Below are 11,443 nucleotides of genomic sequence, written 5' to 3' on the forward strand. Positions count from 1 at the left end.
TCTCTCCACCATGCTGGTTTGACCTGAGGCTCATAGTTGGATAGCTTAGGTAGAGTGATCAAATTCTGAGAAAGGAGTTGTCGCAACACTGTTTCAATGGGTTCCCCTAAGGGAGTGTATGTACGTTTTTGTTTTTGTGGACGAGGTCTTGGTTCATCCTGAGATGTGATGCGACCTTGATTAGGAGGAACATTTGTGTTATTTTGAGGTGGAGGATTTTGTCCTGCAAACCGAACCACAGGTTGTGCATTTTGGATAGTTCGAGCATCCACAACCCCATCGTTGACGATATTCTTATTCTTGTTCCAGAAGTTTGGTTTATCACTATTGAATCGCGGGCGAGGACCATCTTTTGGTTCATTAAAGATTTTGATGAGTCCTTTCTTGATGAGTGCCCTTTCACATTTTATACCTTTGGTGATCATATCGTTAAAGGAGTCTGTGTCTTTGACATCCAGGTGAAATTCCATTTCTTCGTTTAAGTTGGAAATGAAAATTTCCACTAGTTCTCGTTCAGGTAACTGAAGAGAATGTCTGCTAGACATTTGGCACCATCGTTGCAGGAATACTGAGAATAGTTCACCTGGTTTTTGTTTGGTATTGCATAGATCAGCCATGGTGATGTCACGTTCAATGTTATAAGAGTAATGAGATAGGAACTTCTGGATGAGTTCCTCAAATGTTCTAATGCCTCCTGGAAGTCGGGAAAACCATGATGTGGTTGTTCCTCCCAAGCTTTGGGGAAAAAGGCGCATTAAGTATGTGTCTTCATATGCAACTTCGAGACAAGCGGAATGAAATTCTCGGACATGATCGCGGGGATCTCCCTTTCCTCTATATTTTTCGAATTTTGGTGTTTCGAACCCGCGTGGAAAGGGTGGCATATAAAGATTCCTATCAAACGGATAGGGACAAATGTCGTTAAGTGAGAATTGATTGGTCTTAACACCACTATGAAGTTGTTGGGCGAGATTCTCGACTTGTTGCCGCAACATCTCCATTTCATTTGGAGGAGGAGGTGGTGGGTTACCTCGAGGGATGTTATATCTGATGGGATCTCTACGCCTTTCCTCCTCATGGCGACTTTGTCTTTCTGATGCTTGTCTTAATTGGGCAAGATCAAAGTCAGAGGGGAGTTTGGCTCCTTCTTGAGCGAGTCTTAAAAAGTGAGCATCCGCATTGCTCCTTAGTATTTCATCAAATAATCTGTTAAAATGAGGGTTATGCTGAACCCTTTCGATTGTTGACGAAGTAGGAGTACTTGGGTTTTCATCATTTACATTTCCTCCAAGTGCTTCTTGAAATTCATTGAGATTGTCCTCTTCTTCCTCAATTTCTATTTCTCGTTGCCTTGATCGCGATCAGGTTTGAGCCATTTTGTTTGCAAGTTTGTTTTGAAGTTGATTGAAGATGATGATGAGTTGGTGATGAAATGAAAGATTGATGATTGGTGATTTGTGTTGTATGTGGATCTCTAGCACTTTAAGGTAGATGTAACCGAAATTCCTTCTTTGATTTGCTTGTTTGTTTGATAAGTTTGGATGTGATAAGGTGCAGAGAAATCTGAGATGTGTTACAGATTTAACTACCTAGCAATGAGAGGATTCACTCATGAACTAGTTTTAACCTGCGTAGATGTGTCTCTTAGGATGAGCTTATCCTAGATGTAGAAACAATCTAAAAAGTGATGTGATGTGTTTTGATTTCAAGCAATATCTAAAAAAAGAATCTTGGGACAAGAACCTCTTAATGTTTTGAGAGTTGGGATGGATTGATGATGAAGTGATGATGTATGAGTGAGATGATGGATGTTTTTGTTTTCAACTTCAATAAAAACTCTGTGTCACAAATGGGACAAACTCTGTTTCTTCCCTTTCAGGCGTTGGTGGCACTTCTCGAGCTGTGTTGTAGGTGATACAGATGTTTGGGAAGAAGTTGGGATTAATCTTTCCTCCTTGATTTTTGTGATAACTCAGAGCTCTATATTGCATAAAAGCTCTGCGGTTTAATGATTCAGAATCAAATTCGTTTGTTTTACCTTGAAGGTATAGACGCATGCGATGTAGAAAGACTCTATGTGAGACAAAGATTTGTCTATTGAGATAGAAGAATTTCCTCCTTTTGATTAAAGCTTTTGAGCTTAATGGTCTTCTTTTCAAGGTAATATTCTGATGACACTTCTTCTTTCGCAAGATGTGAAGAATGGTCATAAAAGTTTGTGACTCTGTGTTGTTTGCACTTTGTTTTTGGTATTTTTGGTTGTGTTGACAGATGTTGGATGAATACTTTGTTTTTGGGATTGATTTTCTGATTTTTCTTTGACAAGAAAACAAAGCAAGCACACAAACACAAGATTGTAGCCTCAAAGGCACAAATGAGTATGGGTCTAGATCAACCCAATCCTTGGACTTGTTTTTGACCCTTCCTTTAGATTTATTTTAAGGTGTATTTCCAAAGCCTGAAGTCGGCTCAATTCGCACTAGGTCTGTAAAACGAACACACTTCAAACACTTTTTATCCCTAAGGTCAAATGGCCAGTTGTGATAAATTTAGCCCACATCTTGATATTTCTTCGACTTTGGTACTACATACCTTATGAATCCCGCCATGGCAGGTAAGGATGTGATATACTAAGTCTTGCACGAGCATAACAAATAGATGATCCCTATGATGGGGGAGTCACCACTTTTATCAAGCCACAAGTGACTTTTCAAAAAGCTATGTTTCTACTCAAGGAAATATGTATGGTGAGTATCTTGGGAGAAAAACCATCTATGCTCTTGCACTAAATTATACCTCAAATATCCTCAATCAATAGAACAGGTGGGCTACTACTTAAAGGTGTTTAGTCATGTTCGATGTTTTTGGACATAAGTTCATTCTGCAGTGACTCACTTAAGAGCCTTGTAACTGGTGGTGGGGCCCATTTGTCCTTTCGGCCAGTTACACTGTAGGAACAGCTATACCCAAGGCTACAGCTTTCGCTCTCACCTGATTTCTATAGCGGCTCGAAGGATTTACCGCTCGAGGTCGTTCCCAAGAGTATCGATCCCTTGGCAGGCCTCTCTTAAAAAGATAAAATGTGAGTGTTACTAACACTTTTCTCTTGCACCTAGGACCACGAAAGCCAAGGGAGAGGATAGTGTGTGTTAGAAGTAGGACCACTCGACCAACTCTTTGCACAAGTGTGCCAAGCACGAAAAACACCTGTTCTTTTTAATCTATCATTGCAATGTGATCTAACTATTTGGAGATGTTGCTCCAACAATCATGGTGTTCTTTTTAATTTTCAAAGGCAATTGTTTGAGTAAACTAGAATTTGAAAATCCTGGTCAACTTAATGAAAAACACGTTTGCATGAAGTAAAATTGCTTTGAAAATGAGACAAGTTGATTGTGAATTTTATTTGCACCAAAAATGGAAGTGTGGATTGTGAGTTTTATCTTGATGCAAGAAATAAAATTTGCCTTGTTGATTTTAAGCACCAAAACGAAGTTTGTTTCCTAACTTGCAAAAAAAAAAAAAAATAAAGTTGTTTTTGTATAAGTTTGTGGTTCTTTTTACCTTTGAACAATGAAATTCTTTTTAAGAGCCCCAAACAAATGTGTGATTCTTTTTCAAAAGCCCAAATTTGAAATGTGAAGTTAATTTTAAACCAAAATAAAAAGTGAATTCATTTTTAAAACCAACTTCAAAAACAAGTTAGTAAAAAATATAAATCTACTCTTTAATCTAATTTAAATCTGCACAAAAGAGAAAAATAGTTAGTAAAATCTGCCTATTTGGTGGGCTTCTACAAGCCTAAAGTTTTTTTTTTTTTTTTTGGTTACAAGGTGATTTGTACAACGTTTTGTTACAATAGCGCTAGTCTGCGTTTGAACAGAGGCACTATTTAACACAAACGTATTAAAAGAAAGGGAAAGACAGAGAAGGGAAAAGCACTGAAACGGGGGGAATAGCGCCAAAATAATGCCAAACGCACCAAAACAGTGTCAAAATCGCAACCTGTGTGACATTTTCAACATTCAAACATGTTATTGGTTAAAAAAAAAAATGATCTTTTTGGTGTTTGGATTCACGTCAGGTTCACCAAATGATGCTCTGCAAAAAGGATTAGAAAATCTGTTTGATGGCAACACACACAAGAGCACAAGAAACAAACGTTAGTGTTAGCAACAAAAGATTATCCTAAACAGGCATATCAAGAGAGATATTAAGCATGAAATAGAAAGCATATAAACATAAAATGAAATAGCTAATCAAGATGCTCATAGTTGCTCCTCCCTTGTTCCTCTCCTCTCCAAGTCCCAAATGAGTGTAGCTCTCAGCTTTTAGCACTAGCCATGGATGCCATATGGAGATTCAAGATGGTTGAATATGATAAGCAAATACTATGCAAGAGTAGATAGTGATGCTATGAAAAAGCTCTATGCTAATGCCAGTATAACAACAATACTCTAAAATGCTTCTCCTTTGCTTGAGGAGAAGGGTTCTATTTATAGAAGAAATAGGGAAATGAAGGGTTAAGATTGAGTAATCTTAACAAGGGTTAGGATTGAAAGTTGGGGATCCATGTGCACAATTGGCACCAATAAAATGGTGACAAGTTTCAACATAGGATTGGGTTGAGAGAAGAGGTTGGAGGCATTAAAGGCCTGAGAAGACCTCATGGTTATCTAGAAGGCAAGGGTCAAGTCTAAATTAAGATTACCCACTGGATTAAGAGTTAATCCAAGGATAAACCTTTGTGCAAATGTTTAAGAGATAATCATGGTCAAAGCATTAATGGCCTGATGAGACCTTTGGGTTGGGTAGAGGTTGAGTCAAAACAAATGTTTTAACCATGTGGGAGGGTTGAATTAACCATTAATGGTTATTGGAGACTTTGGGGATTAAGTGGTTGAAGGTTGGAAGCTTTCAAAGGTTATCCAAGACTTTGAGGGTTAATTTGTTGAACACACAAAGCATTAATTGCTTTTCAAAGACTTTGGAGTCTTTGAGAAGTGACTCCAATTTGCTTAGGAATGTGACAATATTTAAGGGATGGATTTAGGCTAATTAGGAAGGGTTTAGAAGAATCTAGAAGGGGTTTAGGCATACAAGTGGATTTTGTAGGAAAATGCAAGTGGGAGAAATTTTGGTATTTTCAATTAAAATAAAATCATTTATTTCAATTAAATGGTGTAAGTTGAATTTGGATAAATATTTAAATAAATATTAATTTATTTAAATGAGAAAAATGAAGATAAAGCATTAAAATGCTTGAAGACTTTGAGGGAAACCATTAAAGGCTTGAAGACTTTAAGGAAAACCATTAAAGTCTTAAGAAGACTATAGAAGGAAGCCATCAAGTTTGAAGACTTTAAAGCCATCAAGTTTGACTACTTTAAGGGAAACCATTAAAGGTTTCAAGTGGGTGAGGATAAATAGGATTTTAAATAAATAATTTATTTAAAATAGTTGTGCAACTTGCTTTTGTAGGAAAATACAAGTGGGTGGAGGATAAAGGTGATTTAAATAAATGATTTATTTAAAATAATTGTGCAACTTGCATTTGTAGGAAAATGCAAGTGGGTGGAGGATAAAGGTGATTTAAATAAATTATTTATTTAAAATAATTGTGCAACTTGTATTTGTAGGAAAATGCAAGTGGGTGGAGGATAAAGGTGATTTAAATAAATGATTTATTTATTTAAATGTGAGAGGTGGGATTTTGGGGGTTTTAAATAAATATTAATTTATTTAAATGTGAGAGAAGATTTAATTAAATAAATATGATTTATTTATTTAATTAATGGTCTGAATTTGGTTAAGTGAATTAAATCAAATAAATTGAATAATTTATTTAATTAATAGGAGAATAGGGTTAAGATGAATTAATTAAATATTAATTTAATTAATTATTAATTGATGGTTAAATAATCAAATAAATACTAAGTATTCATTTAATTAAGTGGACAGATTTATGTGACTACACGTTTGTTCATAGTTGTTGATAATTTATCCATAACCTCTCTTAATTTATACATTTTAGGAATCCACACACACAATATTACTAGTCAATTTTCTCTTTCACATGTCTTTTTATCTATTGATAATATGTATAGTGATGACGTTTTATCTTCTTATGATATCGCTAATGTGTAGCCCACTTCTCCTCATGAGAAAACACTTTTGTGATATAACTATTTTCTTTAGACGCTTATAAAAATGATTATATTATGTTATGATTTAGTCTATGTTGACATTGATAAAATGTTATACTAAAATGTCATAAAATTACTTGATAATAAATTGATGAAGTAATGAGTATGTACTTGTTCATATTTTTTAGATTACAATATATTATTTATATTTGATTATGACTATGAATTTATTTTAGAATTAATTTGTGTAAATTGAATATAAATGTAGTTTGAATAAGTGTTATGTATTTATGTAATAATGTGTAAATGTACTTTAGATGATACATTAAAATTCATATATTAATTTTTTATGTATCATGATAATATTATTAGTTAGGGTGTATATATGTTATTTGTATTGATTTAATTTTAAATATTATTTTAGCTATTATCTTGGGTATATTGATCTTAAAGTGCAAGGTTATAGGTTAATATTTAATGACCAATAAAAAATTGTGGAAGTTCTCAAGAAACCATCATCAAGATTCTTTGTTATATAGGAGGCCTTATTGTAAGAGGCAGTTAAGGCATTCTTGAGTAAATGTGTTATGTTTGTATTTATATTGATTAATTTTTAAATTTACTATTATTAAGTTTGGGTTTGGTTGATATTTCTTGGGTGTTAAATATTGAATTTCAACCTAAGAGGGTAATTTTTAGGTCTTTTATATCAGTGATCTTGTTATTTGGGTAAAAATAAACCTCTTAAGTAATGACCTATGACTTTAGTCCATGCTATAATTCTCAATATGTGTGTTGAAATAACCATTCATCTATCCAAGATCATTTCCACAATCTAAAGATCAACCCTATGGGCACACATTTAACTCTTGCATTTTTGAAATTTAAAATAAAATTTAAACTACTCTTGCATAGTCTACTAGTTATATAGTTTCCTATTGTTTTTTATCCTTTTGTCATGTTTCTAAGTTTGGTCTAGGTGAAAATGTCCCCTCACAACATAATGGCAACCTCTCCAAGGTACTTTAAGAGAATATTAGTCTTTAGAAATAGAAAAATAAAAGAGTAGATATAGATCATTTACGTGAGTTACAAACTAGAAATACACAATGTCTAGGGTCCAATCCACACAAAGAATAGGAACTTGTGACTACCAAATAGGCCTAGACTTGCACACTCAACCTAAGACAAAGTATGCTTTTAACATAGTGCCCGAGGGATTTCATAAATAGAGAAGCACCATTCGCTTATATTAGAATTTGTACTTTTATTTCTATTCTTTTGTACACCCCCTCGCTTTGCCTTTTGCATTTTGGTATATATACACATCATGGGCACCATGCCTTATCCCATACCTTCTATGATACATTACTTATCATATTCCTATAGTTACCACTTTTGAGTAGAGGCATCTTTCACTCCCTATTCCTCTTTCTTTGACATAATACACTTATCCTATTACATGAGAGGAACCAATCCTTCCTCTTGTAATTAAATTAAATTCATCTCACCAATGAATCACTTGACATATTTTCTTTGATACCATCGAGTTGAACCACATGCATTTCTTACTTCTTTTGAGCATTTAGCTAGTGTATTCATGAAATATGTTAGTCATAATTAAACCTAAGACATATGATTGTAACCCCATGAAATGAAAATAATAAAAATACGAAATAATTATAGATCACATGTCACGATTTCAAGAATTATTTACCAACATGAGCTATGCTTCATGTACAATAGTGAACTTCAAGATGTACATTTATGGAGGACTTAATACCAATCTCTAAGGACCAAGACTATAATATACCTCATCATTCATAATCATGCACTACTATATACAATCATGACAAGCATTTATTAGAGTACTCTTTTTCATTGGATTCGATGCATTTATGTCACTTTCCCCTTTTTCCATAAGTTAACATTACAATTGAATTGAAAAATAGGGGCGATGAGGATGTAATTGATGATATTCATCATAATCACAATGTAACTTCCATTATATCATGAGTGTTACATTATCATCATATTATATTGCCCAAAATAAATAAGGTCATAGAGGGAACAGTTTATTTCAAACCATGCTTTCCTTGTAATGCACTCAAAGATAATATATGTTTATGAATTATCCAACCATATAGTGAAATGAAACAACTCACAATTACATATAGATATGATATTTTTATCGAGAATCATCTTGAAAACCACCTCATTAGCAATAATGGAATGACTTGTCTAAAAAGTACATTATGATTAGAACAAAGGCTTAAACACTATCTCATCAAACCAAAATATTAAAAAGAAATTCTTCATTACATCATTTGTTGATGTATCTTGCACCAACTGAATTTGTTACCCATTTTTTCATAAAGTTTGATTGCAAAGGTGACCCATTTTGATGTTTGTAATAATTCTAATATAGTTCCTCCCTTGTTTTTATGAGGACTAATTTCTTGCTAGCATATTCCATTAAGTTTGATTGTTCAAGCACTTGAATAGTTATATTCATATCACATGAACTTATTACTTCTTTTGAACATTTGGCTAGTGTCTTCATGAAATATATTAATCATAATTGAGCCTAACACATATTATCTTGAACCCATGAAACTAAAAAAATAAAAATGGGAACTAATTCTAGATTACATGTCATGATTTCAAGCATGCCTTACTAACATGAGTTAACATGAGTTATACTTCATGCATAGTAATGAGCTTCAAGATATGTTTATGGAGGCTTTAATTCTAATATTTAAGGACTGAATCTATAATATACCTTGTCATTTATTTTCATAATTATGCACTACTGTATACAATCATGACCATCGTTTATTGGAGAAACCTCATTTACATTAGATTCATTGTATTTATATCACATTCCTTTTTTGATGAGAAAACATTGAGGATGTAATTGATGATATTCATGATGATAACAATGTGACTTACAAACCAAAATCCTTTGGAAAATTCAATGTATATGATATTGGAATGGCTCTTAAAGAATCGCTATAGATAACTCTAAGCTTTTTCAATACACTTTACCAAATACTTTTATTCTTACCATCACAAATACATTTAACTTTTCCACATAAATCAATTTTGAATTCACATATAAATTTTGAATCCACACATAAATTTTGAGATATTAGGTAAAGTAGAGATAAAAACTAAGCATACTAATCAGTCAACAATCCCATCGTTTGATGAATGGTGTGCATCAAGAGATTGGTCGTCTAACATAATTTTTGCATCCCATTTAATTTTGTCAGTTTAATTATTGAATTGTTATGTATTAATTTTGGTATTAGAGAATTTCACATGTGGCAGTCCACAGTCAGAAGAAATTGTTGCTTGGTTATGTCTAGTTGCACCTGGTTATCGGTTTTAGTTTGTTGGTTTATTAGTGTTTTGATTTCTGCTAAGTCTGATTATTAGTAGATTTTTGTTTATTGATTCTCACTATTTTGTCACCTTTACTGCAGAAATGTAACCCTATTTTATTAATATTATGAAAACAATTGGATAAAATATCTTTTTAAAATATATAATTACTTAGGTGGGATCGCAATCGTTACAAGTATAGCCTCTTGAGATTTATAATCGGTACAAAAACTAAAGCAATAAAAGAATTTGGTGTATGTTGATCCTTTGAACTCAGTTGGATGCCTGGCGAGCGCATTCAGCAGGAAACCCCTGTGGAAACCTTTTACTGTCCGAACAGTAATCATAAATCATGTACTTCTTGCGCACCCATTCAAGTTTCTGCTGCTCACTCGACTCCAACGCCTCTGCACCGTACCATGAATTCACAGAGCAATCAGAAGATGCGGAGCATGACTCTGCTTTGAAATTTCCATACGAGGCAACAAAAGGAGATTTGGTCCAGTCGATCTTCACTACACCGCCTCTGGTTGCCCAATCGTCTGCGTTCCACAGGCTTGAATATATTCTCATCGCTTGATTCTTCGGATATGCCACTCCCAAATCTTCGCTGTTCTTGAACACTCTCACCGGCGTTCCATCCACAGAAAACCTGTATAGTATCAGAAATACACATTATAGCTACAAAAATTATGTTAAATATAGAGGGCCAGGCGAAAGAGGACATTCACTAGTTGATTTGAAGTTGCAAGGACAATAAAAACTTACATAATTTGTTGGGGATTCCAGAGCAGGGAGTAAGTGTGGAAGTCTGCTGTGGGGTCGAACCAGAGGTAGAATTGCTGCTCACGATTGCCTTTGCCTTGAGAGAAAACATTGGTGTGCATAATGTAGGGATCTCCAGACAGATTTCCCAGGAACTCGAAGTCTATTTCGTCGTGTTTATCCCCTTGTGAGGACAGCTGTACCAGACCACGAACATTTCATTAGACCATACTCCAAGATAATAAATACCCAACTCCCTGCTGCTGCCCACGACTTATTTGGGGACTGCAATAGAATGTATGGAAGAGTAAGAGAGAAACTCACATAGTAAGCAGTGACAGTGCCGGCAGAGTTACCAGCCACCAACTTGATTTGCATGTCGATTTTGCTAAAGAGATATTCATTCTTAGATTGGAAACCTGAACCTGTTTTAATTTTAAGTACAATAGAGGAAGAGTCAGACGAGTGGTTCAGGAATCAGCATACTGTAAAAAAAATTATATATGTGCAGCAAGCAAATGCGAGATATAATACCTGAGGACTGATCGAGAGTGAGCTGCAAGCGTTGGCCATTGTCGAGTATCTTAGCACGATCATTTCCCCATGTGATGTCAAAGTCATTATAAAAATTTGCAGAAACAAGGAGGGAGGAGGAGAGTATGAGGCTTAGCAAGAGGAAACATGGTAACAGATCCATTGGAAACTCAGGAAAAGAGTAGAAAACGTAGTAGTTGTAGTAGTGAAGGAGGTATGCAAGTGTTGAATGGTGATGGGCATGGTGAGGACAATGAATGGGATTTATAGGTAAGGAATGGAAAGTGGCGAGAAATTTCACACAGAGTTGTTAAAGTGGTGAGTTGGAGCGCGCTTTTTATTTATATTTTATGGTAGTTGGTTTTGTTCACGCGGAATTCCAGCAAGAAGAAGAGCGTATTTCTTTCATGCAGCTGTCTTAGCTGTGTTGATTTGTAAAACAGTTGTATTTTCATAATTTGGGAGGGTAGTCAAAATGATTGTCTTGGATATTGACCTCCAGGCGTAATCAGGTAACCAACACAACGTGGGCGGGTCCACGCGTGGGATTTTGAACTAACCACGCAACAATGCCCTCGCGTCCGTGTTAATCCAAACCAAATTTATTTATT

The 11,443-nt window shown here is 34.6% G+C and overlaps 1 protein-coding gene across 1 annotated transcript; it reads right to left on the reverse strand.

Annotated features, from left to right (window-relative positions):
• Positions 1-9,670: 9,670 nt before the first annotated feature.
• On the reverse strand, positions 9,671-11,079 carry LOC131032086 (xyloglucan endotransglucosylase protein 1). The gene is made up of 4 exons (XM_057963005.2): positions 10,833-11,079; positions 10,623-10,723; positions 10,302-10,495; positions 9,671-10,185 (listed from the first exon to the last, which is right to left on the reverse strand). The coding sequence occupies exons 1-4, from the start codon at positions 10,993-10,995 to the stop codon at positions 9,807-9,809; spliced, it is 837 nt and encodes a 278-aa protein (XP_057818988.2). The 5' UTR covers positions 10,996-11,079; the 3' UTR covers positions 9,671-9,806.
• Positions 11,080-11,443: the final 364 nt, after the last annotated feature.

The sequence above is a fragment of the Cryptomeria japonica genome, chromosome 4, assembly GCF_030272615.1.
Source record: "Cryptomeria japonica chromosome 4, Sugi_1.0, whole genome shotgun sequence".
In the NCBI taxonomy this organism is placed as follows: Eukaryota; Viridiplantae; Streptophyta; class Pinopsida; order Cupressales; family Cupressaceae; genus Cryptomeria; species Cryptomeria japonica.